A 24,145-nucleotide genomic window follows, 5' to 3' on the forward strand; every position below is an offset into this window, starting at 1 on the left:
AGGCACTTTTCATTTCTGCACCACTATAAATTATTGCTGGACTTTTACAGTTCAAAAAACAGAAAAAATAGCTGCAGTTGAATTCTTTTAATACTTACACAATATACTGTATACAGTGGGGGATATTCAACAAGAACCTAAAATGCTTAGGACAGCTTTGTTCGAAGTGGTGAGTCTATCACAGCAACGCAGCGACTATTTAGTCGAGAATTCAATGTTGGTCGACACGGGGCCATTCCCAGTCGCAACACGGTCCTTCGGTGGGTTGAACATTTCAGAACAACCGGAAACATTATGAACAAGAAGCCACCAGGCCCCGCCCGCACTGCAAGGACGCCGAAAAACATTGCAAGGGTGAGAGTGGCACTGCTCAGGAGCCCAGGACATTCTGCTGGAAGACATGCAAGTGAGTTAGGGTTGAGTCGTGAATCAGTGAGAACCATTTTACAGAGAGATTTAAGATTCCATCCATACAAAATGCAGGTTTTTCAACAGCTTAATGTGAGAGATTACGAGCAACAAAAAGACTTAGCTGTGCGAATGCACGTGATCTTGGTTCTCACTGAATCACCACTCAACCCTAACTCACTTGCATGTCTTCAAGCAGACCGTCCCGTGCTCCTAATCAGTGCCTCTCTCACCCATGCAATGTTTTACGGCGTCCTTGCAGTGCGGGTGGGGCCTGGTGGTTTCTTGTTCATAATGTTTCCGGTTGTTCTGAAATGTTCAACAAACCTGAGGACCGTGTTGCGACTGGGAACGGCTCCATGTCAACCAACATTGAACATTGATTTCAACATTGAATTCTCAATGAAATAGCCGCTGTATTGCTGTGATAGACTCACCACAAAGCTGTCAGTTGCCGTGAGCAAACGATGTTGTAATGTCCATTGCTTCATTGTGACTGAATTGGCATTCCAGTGGGGGGAAGAGACACCTAGCTCGTCCCCCTCCAATCACCACTTACGGTGTACTGCCTTTTCTAAAAACGGCCCGTCGGTCAGTCTATACAATAAAATGTAATGTATTACTGATTACAGAACTGCATTATTTTATATCTCTTTGGGGTTCAGTTTTAAGACTTAAAGTAGAATTGCAACATGTTAAAACGTATAGGTGATTTTATTGATTAGGTTTACATAAAAAGATAAGAAAGAAAGAATATATTATACTGGTAACTAAGGGCGGATTGAATACACAAGTAACCTGAGAGTGGCCAGTGCTACAGGATGAACAGAAAAAATGGAGAATATTGTATTAGATGCCCGGCCCCTATAAGGAAGGGTAATTTGAAGCCATGACTGAGTCATGCGGGAGTCAGGGAGTCTATAGATGCTTCCTATATCACGGGACTGTTTAGTAGACTTATTTTAATACTCCCTTTGTTTTGTGCATTCTGCCAGCGCACTGGTTGAAGTTGACAACAGAATGCAGTCAGAAATGAAAGCACAGTCTAAATATTGAACATTTATTTTCTCGTAATATGTTACATAAATGTGCAACTTATATTGTCTCAGCCTATATTTTAAAGTACATCTACAACCTAACTGGATGACATTTCATTTTCTTAAGCACTTTGTAACACAAACCAACCAATTTGTTTCCAATAAAATACTGTTTTCACCTTTTTCTCATGCTTTTCTGCAAGCAAGTCCTGTTGATCAGCCTCTTTCAGCCACTTCCTGGCTACGTGGATTTGCTCCAGCATCAGCGAAATATTGTTGCTCTGGTTAGACATTTTGATAGTGAAAATGTTTGTAAAATGTGTGTGGTACGGTCTTCTTAACCAGGGTGCATGTGACATGGTGACAACACAGGCAGGGGCCTGACTGGGACTCTGGGGCCCAGAGGGGGAAGGATGGCCCCCTGCGCCATTGGCGAAAATTGGACCTGACTATGAAGCTCTACATATTGGGTGTGGTTGTCAAGGGCTTGATTAGATAGCACCTGAGCATGTTTTGACACTGTCCTTATACCCACAAAACACTATAATTATGGACAGGCACAACCTTAAACATATCCTCTGAAACCCCATTCGTTCTGTGCTGACAAAAGCAGAAACATGTCCAAGGTCAAAATCGGTATTATATTGTCACAACCAGAAACCTGAAAGTATCATGGTGTCACTTGTAAAAGAAAAGCATGTATGGTTACTTTTTCCGTGGAATGTACCTTTCTGTCCCGGTGCACCGCACCAAATAGTGGATGTGGCCAAATTCTGCTAACAGTGGAAGGGGCTGAAAGAGGGGGGGAGATTTTTGTCATTTTTGTATTATTTTTTTTTTTTGCATTGAATGCAGATATTATATATAAACGATAAAACTCCCTCAGCCCCTCTAGTTTCTACCAATAGTCACATGGCATGGCACTGGCCAATCTCACAATAGTTTTTTTTTCCATTGTTTTTTATTGCAACCTAGGGGTTAAATATTTGCTTAAAGCATAAGTGCACTTTTTTTTTCTTTTTTAAATGAAGCCGTGCAGGACTAACATTTGGCACTGATCTTTCATTCTTCAATGTGCAAGAGTGAAGGATCAGAAGTACATTTTGTCCTAGTTCTTCTATGGCATGGCATGGCAATCTCTGCCTCTTCTCAGAATAGTGACAATCATGCTATCACGTTGGAAGCAAAAACTATTGTACTACATAAGCAAAAATGCAGCTTAGTGTCTCAGAGTCTTAAGGGTTTCAATAGGAAATTGTAAGTACACTCACATGACAGCACAATTACATCCCCCCTGTCCAGCTCCATCCTCTGCCGCCCTGTCCATGCTCCTCAGCCCTCACCTCTCCTTCACATGACGTCACTATGTTTACATATATTTAGATAGTCAGGCCCCAGATTTTACTATGCCTTATGGCAGGGGTGCCCATTAGGTAGATCGCGATCTACCAGTAGATCGCAAAGCGAACACTGGTAGATCACGATCGGCTCACTGACCTGTGTCCTGTCCTCCCGTGGTGCTCGTGCGGCTGAATGTGTCAGACGCCGCAGACGGGAAGGAGAGAGGAGAGGAGACTCGGGAAGCTGCTGCAGTGGAGGTAAGAAAAGACAGACAGTAGAGAGAGAGAGCTGAGAGAGGAGAGAGACAGCAGAGAGAGAGAGGAGAGAGACAGCAGAGAAAGTGAGAGAAGAGACAGCAGAGAGAGAGGAGAGAGACAGCAGAGAAAGTGAGAGAAGAGATAGCAGAGAGAGAGATGAGACAGCAGAGAGAAACAGGGGAGAGAGAAAGAGAGCGTTAGGAGAGAGAGAAGAGAGGGCTGGTTCACACCACAAAGTCTGCGTTCCAGAGTGTTCGGTCCTCTAGAACGCATTGGAACACAAGCCAGCCGGCTCCCTGCGTTCAGGGGTGGGAGGGGGCGTGGCGGTGCATTGAAGTCAATGGCACCACAGCCACGCCCCCCGCTCTGTGTGATCACCCGAAATGCAGGCACATTAATGCCTGCGTTCTGGTCCAGCGCGATCTGCAAAAATGCAGCATTTTTGCAGATCGCATTGGACCAGAACGCCGGCACTAATGTGCCTGCATTCCTGGTGCGGCGATTGCACTGGTGGCGGTGCTATGGACTTCAATGCACTGCCACGCCATGAATGCAGGTGTTTGTTCGTTGGTAGATCGCATTGAGCTCGTCATTTGAAAAGTAGATCTCCAGGCGAAAAAATTGTGGGCGCCCCTGCCTTATGGTAATATCTCCTGACTGACTGTTTGTAAATATAGTGATGTCTATTCTGCAAATAACAGAACCCACTCCAGCAGAGAAAGTGAGAGAAGAGACAGCAGAGAGAGAGGAGAGAGACAGCAGAGAAAGTGAGAGAAGAGATAGCAGAGAGAGAGATGAGACAGCAGAGAGAAACAGGGGAGAGAGAAAGAGAGCGTTAGGAGAGAGAGAAGAGAGGGCTGGTTCACACCACAAAGTCTGCGTTCCAGAGTGTTCGGTCCTCTAGAACGCATTGGAACACAAGCCAGCCGGCTCCCTGCGTTCAGGGGTGGGAGGGGGCGTGGCGGTGCATTGAAGTCAATGGCACCACAGCCACGCCCCCCGCTCTGTGTGATCACCCGAAATGCAGGCACATTAATGCCTGCGTTCTGGTCCAGCGCGATCTGCAAAAATGCAGCATTTTTGCAGATCGCATTGGACCAGAACGCCGGCACTAATGTGCCTGCATTCCTGGTGCGGCGATTGCACTGGTGGCGGTGCTATGGACTTCAATGCACTGCCACGCCATGAATGCAGGTGTTTGTTCGTTGGTAGATCGCATTGAGCTCGTCATTTGAAAAGTAGATCTCCAGGCGAAAAAATTGTGGGCGCCCCTGCCTTATGGTAATATCTCCTGACTGACTGTTTGTAAATATAGTGATGTCTATTCTGCAAATAACAGAACCCACTCCTCCGAGGTAGTTCTTACCGCACTTTTGGCCACATACTCCAGGTAATGAAAGGATTTCCTGGTCCTCCTGTGGGCCAGTCTGCCCCTGAGCACAGGAACACAATTGGAAGACAGTTGACATCCCATAACAGGAAGTGCCTACAAGGAACAAGTTGTAGATTTGAATAAGCTTCAAAACAACTTTTGACTTGATTATAAGATTTTAGTGATAGGGTTTAGATCTACTTTAGAAAGAGACTGTCCAGAAGCCCTGATGCTGGCCTTATCGTGTGGGATACAATGGCAATCACTGGAAAACAAAAATCAAAACAGGTACCTTTTGGGGTTGGTGGATTCTCTGCTACAATCCACAACCATTAAAATCTTCTATTTATGTGTGTACCAGAACTTTGGGTGTGAGGATTGTAAGCTTCATCTTCCATTGATTAAAACTCATATACTCAGATACAGTAGGATTTTCATATATTTTTATTTTGAAGCAGTTGCCAGGTAGTATCCTGTTCATAGTTATTGGCTGGAAGACGATATTTATACAATATTTATTTATACAGATTTTTTATCTCACTGCTAGCCTACAGATACCTTAAGCTTTTCTCTTTCTTATCCAGTTCAATTTATTATCTCTTTATAATAGTTCTGTCGCTACTGTAGAAACAAGATGGGAAGGTGGTGGCCGTGTTGGGGGGCTGTGGCCTGTGTTGAGTGTAGCTGGGGTTTAAGAGGTGGTATATGACCTGCACTGTTCTAATCGTGAAAGTCATGCTGGTAAAATCTGAACATAATACTTCCCAGCCTGGGAAAAAGGCTATGGGGTGCAGGGAGAGAATGAGCCATCTATATTCTCATGTATTTTTCATTTAAAGTAATAAGTAAAGTAGAAAGAGGGACACTGTCACCTTACCCATGCAGGGCAAAGTGACAGTGTGTTTGTATGTCAGAGCTACATACTAATCACATAATCAGGATTGCTTTTCACTCTGATTGGTTTTTGATTATCAGCTGAGATTGAGAACCAGCAGCCGCATGAAGTGTGGGCGGCTGGTTCTCAAATGGAAAATGTATCCTTAGCATGAGGCATTATGCTGGGGAATGTTAATATACAGATTGCAAATTGGAAGGGGTTAAAGAATAAGTGTACTTTTAAGGAAGGTGCACTTTTCCTTTGTGCCCTAAGCCTCCTTTCCTGCTTGCATACTTTTTTCCAGTTGTCTGCAGCCTCCAGAGTTTGCTCAAATGCCACTGGCTATATTTTGGGCCACCTCCCAAGTCTGTGCAGTTGCTTCCCATAGGGTTTGATGTGCCCCCTTCTGCCTGAGAAGACATCTTTATAGAACCCTATAGGAAGCTGCAGTGCAGGCCGGTGGACAGAAGATTGTTCTTGGGATGTAAACCAACCCCGGAGGTCTCAAAAAGGATAAGTGTACTTTGTATGAAAATAGAGAGAAACCTGGAGGCTACCATTGATTTAATCGCCTGAAAATATTAATTGCCTGTAATTATGCTGATCCATTGTTTTCAATTCTTTCTGAGTCACTGTTCTGAAACAAACATGCAGATCAGGAGTTCTGACTTAATTTGCTGCATGCTTTTTCCAGTTCAGTGACTCAGAATGTGCTAAAGGCAGGGAATTTGGATGACAGCCAGGCCAACTGGCATTTTTATAAGATAGCCAGCAATGGTAGCTTTCTAAGTTTCTCTCAACACAAGTGTCATTTAACAAACCAGTAGGTGGTCCAGCCACAATAGACCACCCAAAACATATTTTTAATTTTGGATGCCATTGTTCATATATACAAAATATCACTAGCCATATTTCTTTGTGTCTGCATTCCCATACCTCCCAACATCTGAAGTTGAGAAGAGAGACATACTAGAAAGAAAAAAGCATATTCAGAGTGGCCTAAAGAGACATGATTGAATGCTGAGCGTGCTCGTAGTACATAGAGCATCCCGTATGTTGCAGTCCTTGTGTCCACAAAATGTCTGAAGGTTCTCATTCATTCAGGTCATGGTATATCTGTAAATAATAAATCAAGGCAACTGGACTTGCTGTATTTTTCTTGAAGGCTTTCTCATTGACTAATTATTGGAGAAAGCTAGTCAGATGACCAGCAAAATGTGTTAAAAAAATAAAGTTCAGTTTTTTTATTTACAGATATATTGTGTCCACAAAATACTCCTTAATTACTGAACCACAGTTCAGAAATGCATAAGCCTAAAGGATCATTTAAAAAATAATAATACAGAATATGGACATAAAGCTAACACTTTGCCTAATCCACCAACCTGAAAGAAGAACTTGATTAAAACTGTTGGAAACGGCTTAGCAAGGAGACAGTAAATTTTGGTTAAACGCATGTAATGTGCAACATAATGCATAGAGCGCAGTGGTCAGCATTATGTAGCATAGCGCCCCTTATAGTGGGGGGTAAGACATTTGTATTCAGTAAGGACAAAGGAAAGACATGGGGGGCATTGGTGCTCAGTGGGATGATATTGGTGCTCTATAGGGGGGGAATAGAATTGAGTCAATAGGGGACATTCGTGTTCTTTGGGGGAGTACATTGGTTTTAGTAGTTTATATTACATACCTGGACCTTGCTATGTGCCCTGTGCTGCTACTTTCACTCCGCCCCTCAGTGAAGCCATAAGCTAACAGCAGGATATGGCCCAGATCCCAAGGACTCCATGATTTTATTGCAATCCTAGGATAGTACCTCAGAATCCAGGGTGGTTGGGAGGTACGCATGGATGGGACAAAAAATTTTGGACATTTCCGAATGGAATTCAAAATGTCAAAAACTTGTTCAAACACACGTGAACTGTTTATGAAGCTGACTTTATTGCTTCCTTTTCTTTTTAATATTGGCGTTACACAAAGGTGTGTGTTTTCTATAAAAAATTGTGTTATGTTTTATTTTTTATTAAAAAGTCTGCTGCCCATACACTGTAATATTTTCTTCATTCAACCTGCTGGCTGAACAAAGAAAATGAAAAACAGAGTCCTCCATCAATGCTTATGAGTGTTGATCAAGGAATCTCCTGCTGAATTAATTGTATTCTAATGTCCACTGGCCACTGTTAGAATACCTGAACAGCTCTGTTCGTTCGAAGATTTTGCAACCAGCTCCTTCGATCAGCTGATCGAGTGATGCTGGCCGAAAGGGTGCCGACTGTGGCACCCACTGTGCGAATTTTGGCCAGTTCTTCAAGATCCAGACGAAATTTGCATAGTGTATGGCCAGCTTAAAGCTACAACATATGAAAAACACACAACCTCAGCCAGTGTAAAATTAAATATGCAGGGTTTAACTCATTGTCCGGGCCCAATGCATTATTTTGAACTGCTAGGTTTGCAATAAGTATAAAAATGACCAACACTCCATACATAGAAAGATTGCTGCTCCAGGCAAATCGCTTCTTATGACCAAATATCTACTATTACAGGAGGAGGTGTTCTTGGTTGCACCATACAGCCACTTATATCAACAATGATACCACCTAAATATAATACTGCTGGTAAATTTTATTTGCCATTATGGCTGCTGTCACTTACACAGGCCATTGTGAAGAAATACATCTTACAACAAGGATTATATTAGGAGTGTGGTGTCATTTCTTTATGAAGTGGAGAAAGGATTGACCTTTTCAATACATGTCAGATCTCATTACTGTGTCTCAGCAGCATTTAAATACACATCAATAGTTTTCAGCACTGAGATCTTGGCACTGTTAGATTCTGAGACGGGTCTATTAGCTTGTGCGCTCACACTTCCTGTGTGCAATAAGATTAGTATGATCCTGTAGAGGTTGATAGTTTTAAGGGACAATGTTGTCACCCAGGCAGGAAGTGCAGCACAATCTCCAACAGAGACCCAGGCGGAAATAAAAAAAACCTGCTGGGGCTCTACTTTGGCTTTCTCCTACTCTGTTAAGTGTGCTTTTTTTATTTATTATAGCATGCATCCCTCTTTGAGATTTTCCCTTACTTCCTATGCTGGTGACACATTGTTACAAGGACAGGAAGCGCAAGGGGAAATACCCTTGATAGGGCCACATAGAGAAGTTAAAATTCGATTAAAAACAAAGTTTTGGCTGGAGATTCACTTTGACTGCAAACTATTTTTTTTTCCATTGGTGGCTTTGCAGTATTTTTCATTTCCTTTTATAACATTTGTATGTGTGCCTGAGGAATTCCGCTGCTGAATCTACAGATTTTTTTATATAAACTGTAATGAATATATTACCTAGTACAGCTACCGACACTCAGATCTTTATCGCAGTGGGAAAAACCATTTTTATATGCACACATTGAGTGCCACTGTTTACGCTCCAGATGCAAATCAGTGTGTTTCTTGTCAAGTTTACCTGATTTTATCCCCATTTTCCTCCATTGTCTTTTAATTTGCATAGTCTTCTTTGTGCTTGGTGATATCTGCATATCTAAAAGCATACATACCCTGATTTCCTTTTGTACCTGTAAATACACAAACACTGATTCCGCTCTTTACTCCCATTTCCTCCAAAACAAATGAATCCCTTTGTTTCTTTGGAATGCATGAGTGGCTTTTGTTCTGAGATAATCTCTTGCAAATTACAGTATACTCTGTAAATGGAAGAGCAGGAACATTACAGGATGTATGTGATAATCAGAGGGTAGTATCGAAAGCTTCACAGGAAATCACATAGAACAGTGAGATGGTTTTGGAAGTTTTACTGTTCGAGGACCACTGTAAACCAAGTCACTATGGATGAGCTGCAGTTTGCCTCAAGGCTGATGTATTCATAGTTTTAAAACATAATCAAATATTTAAAAAAAGTGTATCTACACCCTTAGCCAGGAAAAAAAAAAGTTTCCCCTAGGAAGGTTTGCCTTCACTTCCTGTCCTGAAGCCTCAACTGGAAGTGAGAGGATATGTGAGGGATATCCCCTCTTAGACAGTTGTCATGGGAACAAGTGCCCTCATTGAGAGATTTCACCTATATTTCTGTTCTGTCACTCCTAATATTGTTTACATTAATGTGAGCTTCCTATAGGGTTCTTTTAAAGTTGTCTTCTCAGGCAGAAGGAGGCATATCCAACCCTATGGGAAGTAAATGCACAGGCTTGGGAGGTGGCCCAAAATATAGCCGGTGGCATTTGAGCAAACCCTGGAGGCTGCAGACACAACTGGAAAATAAGTATGCATCTAGGGAGGGAAATGAGGCTTAGGGCAAAAAGGAAAAGTGCAATTTGCTTAAAAGTACACTTATCCTTTAACCCCTTCCCATCTGCAATCTGTATATTAACATTCCCCAGCACAATGCCTCATGCTAAGGATACATTTCCCATTAGAGAAGCAGCCGCCCACACTTCAGCTAATAGGGTGACAACACTGCCTTCGCATGCACGGTATGCCGAAGCAGCATTGTCACCCTCCTATGCATGCTTCTAAAGAGAACTATAAATGGACATCTCCAGCTTCAATAATGGGCAGAAAAACGCAAAGGGGTATGGGACTTGAAGTCCTGAAATACTTTGCACACACACAGGAAGTTCTTTGACAGAGGTGCCGAGATGTGCACTGCGCTATGAACAAAAAGGCTCTAATCTGAGAGCTGTCATCAGAAGCCTGAGCCATGTAAATATTGCTTTGTTTATATTCAACCTTCTACAGCAGTGGTTATCAACTTATAAAGTACAGGGGACCTCACTTGTGGCCCCTGAATGCTTGAAAGAACTGCACATATTATTCAGTTTATGACATGCTACAGAAGGCTATCAAAGACTACAAACATAAGAGGAGATCATCAAACATCACAGACATGTTACATGTGTTATTGGAGACTGCTGCAGAAGACAGTCAGAGAACCTGTTACATCTGACTGTTAGAGATCACTGTTATTATATCCCCTTTGTAAAGCAATGCTCCCACTGCTGGAGTCTGCAAAGGACCGCACAGAAAGTACCCTTCAGACAGCAGATTTGGCACCAGGGTTCTACAGGGTAAAGAGCAGCAAACATTCTGTTCTGGACTGAAAACAAGAAAGTCTACAATTGGCAGTCTGAGATCACATGGGATGAAGGGTTGAGCATGGCTTAGCTATTCTAATCCAGGGCTGCCTTCTTCCAGAAACTGGTGATCTGCTTATTTAGCAATGACATGGTTAACAAGTAATTACTGCAAGTGTAATGCAGCATTGAAATCTTAATTTATTGCTCCTAGCACTGAAGACTTTGAATCAAATTGGTATGTTCAACAGCATAACATCCTGTTTTCATTTTCACCACAAAAAAAGTACATTAAGCCCTCGTTCACACCTGAACGTTTTGTAGCGCGTTCTACGCTCGACGAACGCTCTACAAAACGCTCAAAAAAATAAATCCCATTGTATTCAATGGTCTCGTTCCTACCTTGGCGTATTTCCGCCCGTCCCTAACGCGCTACAAAACGGCCCACGCCTGAAAAGGTACAGGTACTACTTTGGGCCGTTTTGTTGCGCGTTTCCATTGGGATACAGCCAAGTAGCCTTCGGAAATGCGCGACTTTTTACCGCGAACCGCGGTAAAAAAACGCGCGACAGACGCGCATATGTAATACGCCTAGGTGTGAACGAGACCTAACAGTGTGGGCAACTGTAGGGAATCTTGATGCTTTTAGTGTTGCTCTCGGTCCTGATCTGCAGACCACTGAATGTAACAAAAGCAATGTTTACACTGGCCTCGGCTTTCAGAGCACAGAGAAAAATGATGAGTTAAATGATTATATTTACCCGATTGTTCGATGTCTCTGGAAATGTAAAAAAGCTAATGTGCTTTACATATAGAGTTAGGGAAAAAAAGCACGGTCAGTTATTCTTTTAGTTGGGGGCCTTCTCCCTTAGGCCTAGGAACCACTGTAGTTTGTCTGGTACATTTATGAGCTTGTCCAATACTGAACTGTCCCTTCCTTTCAAGAGGATATTTTACATTTCTCAAATGCCTATCTTCATAAACTAATACAACTGTGAATATCAGTCACCGAGGCCTGTCTTGAACATGACGTTTCCCAGAACATAGAGTTCAGGACAGTAAGATTGGAAGGAGATTTGCATTGCTTGGTGTCTTAAGACCTTGTGAATAGACAAATAATTTCCTTCAGGGCTTGTTTGTATACTTTATTTCTTAATAGATCTTACAACATCAAACCAAAAAGTGCCACTCCCACTACTTCCTTCTTGCACCATTTGTGTCCTGGTACAAATATATAATTGCCAAGTGAAATGTTTTGGATGGTAGTACAGGTCTTGTTTTTATTTGTTAGTGATGTATATTGAAATTCAACATGATGCAGCTGGAACATTTGTAAGACTGAATGTAAATGAGGGAGAAAGGGAGAGTGTCTGTCTTTTCTCACAGTACTAGGAATGTGTACAGTTGTACAACTTTAGTGAGCTAAGCAGATGAGTCAGAACATTTTTTTATAAAGGTTTATCCATTTGAAGAAAATTTGGTGTATTATGGCTATACTCACTTTACTTACATTCCGGTATTTTGTGTAATTTTGAAAGTATAGAGGGTTTGATATACATAGGGAAGCAGGTTGTTTACTGAAGATATGGGGAAACAACGCGATTTAACAGCCTTTGAACATGGGATGATTGTTGGCGCTCGGAGCCATGGAGCGAGTATCAGCAAAACAGCAGAATTTATTAAATGTTCAAGAGGGGCTCATTGTTAAAGTGTTTAAAGACTGGACGGTCAGCCGAAAATCTGGGTCTGAACGTGCGAATTGTGGCCGTCAGCAACTAGTCAATGTTAGGGCAGAACGGAGAGTGGCAAGACTGGTACAAGGCAACAGTGCAGTGTCAGATTCCCCACATCACCTTTCAACATCTCATGGAGTCACGAGGTGGCCCAACGAAGTCATCTCGTGGAGTTATCTCGTGGCACAACTAAGAACTGATGGGGTGGTCATAATAATCTGGCCACTCAGTGTATAAGCCCTCACAGGCAGGGCCCTCCTTACTATCTTGTCTTGAATTGTATTGTAATTATAATGTCTTCCCTATATTGTAAAGCGTTGCGCAAACTGCTGGCGCTATGTAAATTCTGTATAATAATAATAATATGCCATAGCGTGTTGGCTATGAAAACCTTGCAAACACTTGTAGATGGTAATCGTGTTTATTGAATATGCTATGAATATTGCATATGTTAAATAGTCCGTATTATTGATGAGATTGATGAGAAGTTTGATTTTTCACCAAGTTTAGATTGAGTACACAGGGTTTTTGATGTACCCATCATGGGTGAAGGTGCAAAAAACATACATTTAGGACTAAATGTTGTGTAAAGTGACTGATCTTCTTTATACAAAATGTGAACTCCTGGTTAAAATATTTGTTTGCAGCAGTGAGAAAGTGGCCCTCCCAGAGCATTTGTCTGTGACTAGCAGGGCATGCTAAGAAATAGCCAATCTGAAACAGTTTGTGGACCTGGCCATCACCTCTCTGAGCAGCTTGTTGGACATCCTATTCCAAAACTTTTCTGGGAAGTCTTTCCACAAGGCATTGGAATGTTTCTGTGGGAATTTGTGCCCATTTCACTAAAAGATTGTTAGTGAGATCAGCTACTGATGCTGGAGGAGAAGACCTGGCTAGCAATTAGTGTCCCAATTTATCCCAGAGATGTTCAATAGGGTTGAGGTCAGAACTTTGTGCAGGCCACTCAAGTTCCTCCACAGCAAAAACATCAAACCACGTCTTTATCAACCTGTCTTTGTGTGCCTACGCTAAAAAATTTGGAGGGGCATCCACATAGTTTTGGTCAAATAGGGTATAGTTCTCACTATACAGATGTGACTTTATCCAAACATAGGAAATATTTGGTGTTTGTCCAATTGTATGGGTGACTTTGGTGCATGTGTAAATGTCCTAATCATTGCTCTTAAAGCCCGACTCAAGCCAAGTATTTTATTAATTTTTGTTTTGGAAATAGTGGGGAAGGGTTAGAACCTCTGGTGGTCTTGACGAGATAATGTATCCTCCTGTTCAGTCACTTGTCAGTGTCCTTCAAGAATTAGTTTCCTAATCTTTACTGTACTGATCACTTTTGTGCTGCCTGTGTTCCCACTGAAGGAGGGGGGTCCTTTATTTCCTGTTCTGTCTGACATGTGTCGAACAGACAGGGCGTAAGAGAAATCTCCCAGTGTAAATAAAGCAATAAAAAGTTGACAAAGGTTATAAGGTTTTCACGCTTTGGAACAAAACAAATTGCAATGAGTTGAGCTTTAAGATGTTGCTAGGTATAGTTTAGTTTATAGAGCCCACTTATGTTAAGACTGGAAAAAACATTGAAGATCACCACTGGCTGGAGATAGGGCCGAACTACTATACAGATGGGTCTAAAACAGTGGCCAACTTTTTTTCCAAGTGGAAAATCACTTTTCGTTAGTCCAAACATTGTATTGTTTTTATTTACAGATTTCATAAATATATGATTCTATTTTGCTATATTAGGAGTAAAAACGTTAGAGGGAATATATACCAGGTACACTTTCTGCATGAAGTTTGTATGTTGTCCCTGTGTTAGGGCAGGTTTCCTCCTGGTGTTTCAGTTTTCTCCCACATCTTAAAAGCATACTGTTAGAATAATTAGCATCTGATAGGATTGACTGTAGAGTTTGAATGCATTATGCATATTTACCTGTGCTGGCTATATAAATAATTATATTTAAGCAAAATTAAAAAATAATGATGCCTACATTTTCTTTACTTACACTTTTTATTTTATTTTAAAGGAAATAGCCCGTCATTTGCGACCAAAGACCATTCGTGCAGATTTTGGGAAGAATAAGGTGAAAAATGCAGTTCACTGTACTGATCTTCCAGAAGATGCAGTTCTAGAGGTAATAATCTCATTTTCCATTATAAGTGTGTATTCCACTCCCCTTCTTTTCAAAAAGAAAAAACACAGCTTGGCAGATTTGAAATGCTGGATGAATGCATCCAATATTCCTTCAGCCTTCACTTGTCTAATGAATAGAACAAGATCTAACCAGATTTCAGAAGAACAAGCATGTTTGTAGTAATATATACAATGGGAAGGAATCCAGTACTAACTTGAAGGCACTTGTATCTTAGTTTGTCCACTGCACATAGTCATAATGCACAGTGGATATGACCACTTTGCTAGCGGAGATAAAAGGTTATTTATTTATTGAAGGCCTATCTAGTTTACACAGCCCGAGTTCATAAAAGTATAGATATGATTGGAAAACGTACACTTTAGGGCTCATGTACCCAAGCTTTTGTGTGAATTATTGTTATCCTCATAAAATGTGAATGCAAAACCATCTTGAAGTAGCTTCAGCAACTAAAAGGCAAATGAAAGCAACTCAAACCTCAATCAAAGCTGCTTAGAAACACCTGATTACTTACTGCATTTGATTAACCTTTGAATTTGCAGCCAGTCTACACATTCCCTTAAAGCTTAACTCCAGGCAACCCCCAAATACAGTTATTACATTTAAAAAAAAAAAAACTAAACTGCGGTCAAGTTACACGCCAGGTCCCTTCTTGACTGCAGTGTTTAAGTGTTCTTCTTCAGGTATCCATGTTGCTGCCTAGTGATATGGACACTTTCCATTGAATGTGTGGTATTCTTACATGGTCCTGAAGACCCCAGCAATGTAATGACATCAGATAGTTTTCTTGAGCAAAACATTGTGTTGAAGTGGACCTATAATTAAAATTGACACTTCACAGGAATCAACAGGGTAATGTCAGGATTAGGAAATCACAGAAGTATTTTCATTAAGAAAACTGTTTTGTTTTTTTCAAGCCATGGATGTGAAGCTGCTGCCACTGAGCCCACTCATGTGACCTAAACCTAGACAGAGATCATATAATTTTTGAATGCCAGGAGCATAGTGGATATTTCACACGTTTAGAGAGTGCAAAGAGACTGTTTCCAGTCAGGCATACCCTTCAGAAAAAAATAAGAGATGAGAGAATGAATAATGCACAACAAGAAACAAAGGCAAAGCATATTAACTATGGCCATCTCTGTGTATATATACTGTATGATTACAAACAATACAAGTAATAAAAGTTTATTTTTCATTCATTTAAGAACACAGGATTCTGTGGCATTTGGGTTATACTGCTGCCTGCAGGAGAATTTGGACACTAACAAAAAAACAGCCTGGTATAACTCCTCCCACTCTCAGCATGCCACAGTGTTTTTGCTATTGCCCAAGGAGGTGGGCTGCTATTCTCTTCTGAGAAATGTTCAACTGTTTTACTATCCATTTTTTCCTTTTTCCCCAAGATTGTTTTATTCTTCAATCAAGACTTTATCTACATGCTACTTGAGCTGGTCTCTTTTGCAGCTACCCAGATCTGCATATCCTCATCAATAGCTTTAGAGGCTGTATTTGGACACTCCAAGAGTAGACAGTTGTGGGGTCTGTCTGGAATGTGACCATGGGGCACTGGCCTCTGCTTGTGGAGCTTTCCAGACCTCTGTGTACTGTGTTAGTTAGCCACAACATGCTTTTTGAGTTCCAGAGATGTGGCACAGCCTGAGGTATAACCCAGCCTCTGAGTAGGCTGTGTGGGCTGAGCATCAGGAGCAACAAAATTTATTAGAACTGTTGGGCTCAATTATTATCCCCATTTTTCATTGGTCGAACTCTTCTACGGGAAGAGTTAAAACGCTAAGAAATTGATTGCTGTGTCACTAGGGGGAATGTCACTTGTTCCCTCTCAAGGACCTGACACTGACAGCCTGAAACATTACACCGCAGTTATGCAGGATTGTATGGGCCTACACACATGGAAGTGCAACCTGTAGCATCTACTAGAGCTGCTACCAGTCTAGGGTCTCTGAAAGAGAACAGGCCCACTAAAACTTTCCCATGCACACGCTATTTCCAAAAGTTTTGTACACTGGCTGGAAAACTCCTGATAAACGGTTTATAACTCCCAAACATTTAGAATCCCGGTACCTTTTTAAGGAGGCCTTTATTATGAAGTGTACTGCTCCCACGGTATATCCAGCAGTGTACCCTCTTAATAAAGCTCTGATAATCTCCATCGAGGATGTGCCAGTATTTAAGGATCCTATAGATAAATGGCTGGAGTCACCCTTCTGGGGGTTATTGCCCAAGTTCCTGATACGGAAAGGTTTCAGGAATTTTATTCTAACCTTTTCGCAGTTCCAAAACCCAATAGAAGGTTATGCCCCATCTTGGATCCCAAGGCTAATGTCTTAATTCTTTCTCAAAATCTCATATGGAATATTCCAGTTCTGTCATAGCCACCTTTCATCAGGGAGGCTTTTTGGTCTCTGTAGACATCAAGGATACATGTTTGCCTGTCCCTATCTTTCCAGCACATCAGTGATTTCTTCGCTTTGTTGTGGGTCCTTAACAGTTCCAGCTCATGACCCTGCCATTCGGTCTTTCTTCCACACCCTGTGTATTTACTAAGGTTCTAGCCCATGTGCTTGTCTTGCTCCCATTTAGGGCATCCCTATTTTGAGTATCTGGACAACCTGCTGAGGAAACAGTCAGCACAAGCCCTGAAAACAATGTGGTCAGACTACGAAAGCTTCTGCTGGATCCCGAACCTTCAAAAGACTGCGTTAAAGCTGACTCATTACTTGAAGTATCTGGGTCTGATATTGAACACATCTTAAGGCAGAAGTTTTTTTCCCACAAGAGAAACTTCAAACTCTCTGTTCCCAGACTTAGACTTTTATTTCCAAGAGTCTTCGCTTTTGAATAGGAAACATGGGGTTCCTTATAGTCACTATCGAGGCAGTCTTGTTTGCCCAGTTTAACTCTTGACTCTCAACTCAAAATCTTGTCATCTTGGGACATGCAAGTTTAGTGTCTGGACAAAAAGATTTACCTGACCAGGTCGTCTTTGGCCTGGTGGCTCAGAAGTCCAGCTGTGGAATTTGGGTAATCCTTTCTTCCAATCTCTATGAATATCATCACAACGAATACCAGCCTAACAGGCTGGGGAGATGTTCTAGGCACCATGTTGGTTTAGAGAAATCTTGACTCCTGATCAACGTTCTGGGACTGTGAGCAATTTGGTTGTCTCTACAATACTGAACATCTCGACTGAAGGGTCTCCAAATCATAATCCAACCAGGTGATGCCACAGCAGTGGCATATATCAACCATCAGAGAAGAACCAGAAGTCTTGCCATGGCAAGAGAAGTAAAAATAATTCTGTGGGGAAGAACTTCATGTTCCAGTGTTGCCCTCTGTTCACATCCCAAGCGTGAACAATTGGCAGGCAGACTACGTCAGCCGGTAGAGCCTGGACATGGGGGTGTGGTTCCTACACCCAGCAGCATCAACATTTTCTGTTCCAAGGACAGATTTACTATCCTTATTAACACAAACTGCAAGACTGTTAACGTTAAGCTGATCTATTTATTTTGTTTATTTAAAGTATTTATAAAAACTATAGCTTCTTTTTGCAACCACAAGTATTAATTATAATCTGGATAATGCATGCTTGATTACAGGCAATTGTGGGAACAAGTCATCACTTGTGAACATAACACAGTTCTTTAAGTAAGGATTTGTTCTTCATGGGAATCAACAACCAGTTGAGAATGTTTTTTGACTGGGCACCAGCACAAATGATCAGTTTTGAAGCTTGCTAAATGACAGAAGTCGCTTCTGTAAGACCTGTAAGCAGCAGTCCAGACTGCAGCTAAAAAGTCCAGTAAGTGCTGCAAGAAGGCTGCTTGAAGTGTTTTAACATACTTTTTAAATGCCTGTTGATCATGATGCCCTTCAGATCAGAGTGCTTTGTCACCAGATTTAAGAATATATCAGATTTGGGCATACTTGTATCTGGCAGTCTGCTTATGATCAGCCAAGTTATGTGACACAGACGGATATTGCAATGCCTGGACTGCATCTGCCCCAAAACATAGACCATTGCTACAAGGTTAGAAACATGTATAGGATCAGAGTAAGGAAAAAGCCCACTGTTCAACAACTGCTCTGAATATGCCCTGCTGAAAAGAATATATAACAAAAATGTACTTTGCTGAAATTGGGCTAGGTAACTGGTCAGTAAACTAGCAGTACTATTGAAAATGTTTAAATATAAATACAACTGGCTAGTGGTTTGGAAAACAGGCCTTCCTCAATGTAAAAAAAAAACAAGACATTTTTACTGTATATATTTTATATTGGCTCAAACCTAAAATTTTATGGCCCAAGCTGGCTGGGAAAATACAAGTAGGTAGGAAAAGTCTTTATAGCTATACAGTTGGTAGATTGTTAGAAAACAGAATAAGCCAATACTGGAATAGTTGTGCAACACGCACATACATTACTTATTGGACATGGTGCTGATTTTTCTTATGTCACAGGACAGAAGGAAAAGTTAGAAATCTTCTAACTTTGTCCTACTGTTATGATATTAATCCTTGATTCAAACAGCCCTGGCATCATCATTTCTATACAGCACCACCCTTCCATAAAGCATAGAAGGAAATGTGTTCAGGGAAAGAGAATGAGAGAACTTGCCTTCAAGGCACCATTGCCTTCAGATCCCTAACAGTACATTCACACCTATGCGCATGCCCTACAGCAGTCATTATAATGCACCAATGCATGTTGGTGTCCATGTGTATTTGCATGTGCCCATACATTTCTTATGGGTTGCACAGATGTCTGCAGGTGTATGCATTGTTGTGTGTGCATTTTGAGGCAAGGAGACATGTTGAGCATTCATTAGAAATAAATGTGCACCTCCAAATGTATGCACAATGCATTTGAGCAACTTCTGCTGATATGCATTACAACAAGCTCTGATTTGCTTGACGTACAGAAGCCTGAACAGGGTCTAAAAACCAGACATGAGATAACTCAGAGAGCCTGTATAAGGATATACACTATATTGCCAAAAGTATTGGGACACACCTCCAAATCATTGGATTCAGGTGTTCCAATCACCTCCATGGCCACAGGCGTATAAAATCAAGCACCTAGGCATGCAGATGCTTCTACAAACATTTGTGAATAAATGGGTCGCCTTCAGGAGCTCAATGAATTCAAGCGTGGTAGCGTGATAGGTTGTCACCTGTGCAATAAGTCCATCCGTGAAATGTCCTTGCTACTAAATATTCCACGGTCACCTGTTAGTGGTATTATAACAAAGTGGAAGCAACTGGGAACGACAGCAACTCAGCCACGAAGTGGTAGGCCACGTCAAATGACAGAGCGGGTTAGGCGCATGCTAAAGCGCACAGTGCGCAGAAGTCGCCAACTGTCTGCAGAGTCAATAGCTACAGACCTCCAAACTTCATGTGGCCTTCAGATTGGCACAACAACAATGCGTCCGCTTCATGGAATGGGGTTCCATGGCCGAGCAGCAGCATCCAAGCCTTACATCACCAAGTGCAATGCAAAGCGTCGGATGCAGTGGTGTAAAGCACGCCGCCACTGGACTCTAGAGAAGTGGAGACGTGTTCTCTGGAGCGACGAATCACACTTCTCTGTCTAGCAATCCGATGGACGTGTCTGAGTTTGGCGGTTGCCAGGAGAACGTTACTTGCCTGACTGCATTGTGCCAAGTGTAAAGTTTGGTGGAGGGGGGTTATGGTGTGGGGTTGTTTTTCAGGGGTTGGGCTTGGCTCCTTAGTTCCAGTAAAGGGAACTCTTAAGGAATCAGCATACCGAGACATTTTGGACAATTTCATGCTCCCAACTTTGTGGGAACAGTTTGGGGATGGCCCCTTCCTGTTACAACATGACTGCACCCCAGTGCACAAAGCAAGGTCCATAAAGACACGGATGAGCGAGTTTGGGGTGGAGAAACTTGACTGGCCTGCACAGAGACCTGACCTCCACCCAACAGAACACCTTTGGGATGAATTAGAGCGGAGACTGCGAGCCAGGCTTTCTTGTCCAACAGCATTACCTGACCTCACAAATGCGCTTCTGGAAGAAAGGTCAACATTCTTCATGTGCATGTAAAGGCAGGCGTCACAATACTTTTGGCAAAATAGTGTACATGATAGGAGTTATATCTAAAAAGGCATCCCTTTAGAAGTGCATGTTTCCTCAGCTATTCCATGGTTGGTTTTTAAACATGTTTACACTTATGCTTATAATTAACAGTGCTCTCTTTAATGCACATCAGCATGATGCTTAAATGTATTGTGCATGCATATTGGGGGTGTGTACATTCAACACTAATGGACCCTAACATGGTTTCTAAAATCAGTATAAAGATTTCAATTAGCACAATATTGATGGTCCTAGTACAGCTTTCAGAGGGCAGCAAGATGAAAGCAACAACATGAAAGGTTACATTTCCTAAATTACTTGATTTATTGGCTTTATTATGGAAGCTATGGTTTCAGTATTTTTTATAAGACATTTGACAAAGAACAAACACAATTACATCTTGACAGGAGGAATGTTAACCTCGAATACTGCTCCACATTTGCATATTTAAATACACTTGCAAATCATAGAGAACACATAATACATAGTTACATAGTTACATAGTATTTGAGGTTGAATAAAGACATTAGTCCATCAAGTCCAACCTATTAGGATCTCATTCTAGGAGTACCCGTACCCCTGTATATTACGGTCCCTTAAGAAATCGTCCAAAAGTTTCTTGAACAATTCCACATTATTTGCTGAAATCACCGCCTGTGGCAGTAAATAGAGGCTTTGGAGTGTCTGCTGAATGAGAAGTGTAGAAGTAGAAAGAGAGAACAGGGTCTCCTTAGTATAATGTCAGGAGACAACTAACTATTGGCATTTGTAGAGGAGTCAAAAAGTTCTATTTTTAAAAAAAGTTAATCACTACTGAGACTCGCTAACTAATTCTGCAGCATACTTCTTAGTTAAACAGCAATCTATATAGAGATAGATCAAGATTAATGCTCCATAATTGTCAATGTTATCATTATAATCCAGAATGATTCGCCAAATTTATTGCTGCAGGTACCAGACAACCCCAGTCCCCAGAGTACTAATGGCTCTCAACAGAATTGCAGTCTGCTTAGGTTACATCCTTGTCTGCAATCATTAGGCCTCCTATATCAAAGTGTAAGAAGGAAGACCTGTCTGTTCTGGCAGTAACAACCAATCCAGTTTTAGCTTCTTGTTTGTAGCATAGGCGAGAAGAAATAAAGCTTAATCTGGTTGCAGCTTTTTTCCAGACATTTTCTTACATGTTAATCTGTTTAGTTCCAGACAACAACATAGGCTTGTTGTAGCTCTGTAGCCCTTCCGAAAGCGTTTCCTCACTTTTGTGCCTCCATGAGTGGGTTGCCCTGACTTGGCTGGCAATCTACGGATGCCCTAGGCTTTCAGCATTCCATTGGGATTGCTCCTTGCTAAGAATATATTTCTTACTTGCCTTTTACATTTCTCTGAAGGGCAGTCTAACCTTAGAGCCATAGTGTGAAACACTTTTCATTTCATGCACTAGTGTGTGATTCAGCACATTTGTAAGCAGTTTGTATTAACCGTGCCAAGAGAAAAACAATCCGACTTTACTAGATCTATTTTCGGATCCTAACACATTACTTTCCACTGGTTCTAGATGGGTGCCTTTAATAGATACGCATATCCCGTTGTTCATAACTATAGGAAAGCTTTTGTAATGTCATTGCTGCACACAGTTGTGGTTTATTGTGAAAGCTTACTTCATGAAGCAGCAAATACTATTGTTAAAAGGTAGAAGGAGGAGGAACCACCAGTACAGACTCTGGAGGGGACATAATGTTGATTAGAGATAGAATAAGATCAAGTATTTCTACGGCATGTGGTCTTTATGACTGTGCTTTGTGTTTTACAGCTATTAATAAACACTATATTATTGTACTATTTGTTATAGTGATTAAGTGAACGTGTGTTTTGTAACACGTAGGGCAAACCAGTGAGTCCATTTAAAGTCCCCTTATTGCCAAAATACATTTAGGGGTTCATTTAAGAAAAACTAAGGGGTTCATTTATAAAAGCTACACGCTGGGCGGATGCCGCTTGAAAAGCACTATCACCCCTTGATGGCGCTGACCAGTGTAGGTATTTCCTATACTCGTTATCATTGCCATCTAGGGGCGCGCTGGTGCAGTACCATCATTATCTGCCTAGCTATACGCTGGGTGGAACTTTTAAAGACTAACTCCTTAGTCTTTATCACTACCCCAGCCTATATATGTGTGTGTGTGTGTGTGTGTGTGTGTAAAGGTTTTTACGCTTATTCAGATGCTGATTAGATCACTTACAATGGATGCCGCTGCTTTATATTTAAATGTTGTCGGTTCCTGAATCAACTGTTTTCCTGAGCACTGGCCCTGATATTCTGTTTTTGGGTGGCTCCTTTCCCTATGGAGCCTCCCTTGCGTTTTGCCAGCAAGCTGTGTGTATCCACAAGGTACACAAAAATGTGTGTGTGTGTGTGTGTGTGTGTGTGTGTGTGTGTGTTTTTTTTTACCATCATCACATGGTTTGTTGGGGTCTTTACTCTGCCAGCAGGATCAAAGAGTCACTTTGCCCGTATTAATTCCCATATTATGCCTGTATTAATTCCTCCACACGCAGCATGCCCCAATGCCAGTGCTGATTGGAAGTGAGGGGGAGGGTTATAACCCTCCTCCTCAGGGTGCGTAGTAACGCAGCCCTGTGTGGCTGCTGAGGGTGACAACACTGCTCTAAATTTACTGCAGGCCTGCTGCGTTGTCACTCTCATGGAGCAAGACCTGTGGGCTGGCTGGATGTCCTTGTATATTTTTCTATGATAGAAAGAGCTTAATTTGACTTCAAGGAAGCACTTTTACTTATTTGTAACGTATGTGCAATGTGTGTGATGTATGTAATCATAGAGACTGCCATTGCAAAACTCTTCATCTGAGATTGGTAGTTCAATGGCTGTCATGCGGAAGCTGAGTTGCTGACCCAGAATGAGTATAAGGAATTCTGACACTTTTCTGAAGCTAATTTACATCATGCTTGTTTAGAGTCTGTGACTCAAAAGTACTTAAGCCATACAAGTCATGCACCCAGGATTTTCTCCAGGAGGCCAGCAATGGCAACCCTCATAATTCTCTTGGTGACGGTGTCACTGTAACTGCATCAATTGCCTATATTGACCTTCCCTTTGTTTGCTGCTTGGAGTAAGCTTCAGCCAGACTGGAGGTTAGGACTGTTTCGAGGACCAATATAAAAGCACTCAGGCTAGGCTATTGGACAATCGGGCAGCCAGTGCAGCATTGTGGGAAGGAGTCACATGTTTCCCCATGACCAGCATTACAGACTGTATAATTTTATTAATGGGGAGTGAAGGGGTTACTATAAGCAGACAGGCATGAAGGCAACTAAGTAACCTTATAAAACACCAGAGCCGTAGCTGGCTCCTTTTGCGCCTGAGGCAAGCACAGAAAATTGTGCCCCCCAACAGACGTGTGCGGTATGTGATGTCATGAGCCCCGCCTCCAGGATGGCGGCGCACATGTGCAGAATGTGCATAAAAATTTGTTTTGTTTGATGAAACCAATTAAAACATTTTTAGTTTCTGTTCATTTTGTCCCAAATACATTTTTAGTCTTTGCACATGTCTAGGAAACTCTAAGCCAGGAAGAAAGCCCCCACTGCACACCACTTACATCACCTTAAAAACTTTATTGCAGTTCAGCAGCCAGCAGCCCACCACTGATGCGTTTCACCCCACATAGATCAATTAAATGAACCGATTGCTTTTGTCTCTACAGGCAAAGCACAGGTTAACTT

The 24,145-nt window shown here is 41.7% G+C and overlaps 1 protein-coding gene across 1 annotated transcript in view; it reads left to right on the forward strand.

Annotated features, from left to right (window-relative positions):
- The window catches only part of NME7 (NME/NM23 family member 7), a 142,519-nt gene that overhangs the window by 111,407 nt on the left and 6,967 nt on the right, over positions 1-24,145 (forward strand). Inside the window, exon 11 of the mRNA XM_018557302.1 lies at positions 14,153-14,260. Coding sequence (XP_018412804.1) covers positions 14,153-14,260 — 108 coding nt within the window. The remainder of the gene's footprint in view (positions 1-14,152; positions 14,261-24,145) is intronic.

The sequence above is a fragment of the Nanorana parkeri genome, unplaced genomic scaffold, assembly GCF_000935625.1.
Source record: "Nanorana parkeri isolate BGI_ZX_2015 unplaced genomic scaffold, ASM93562v1 scaffold278, whole genome shotgun sequence".
Lineage (NCBI taxonomy): Eukaryota > Metazoa > Chordata > Amphibia > Anura > Dicroglossidae > Nanorana > Nanorana parkeri.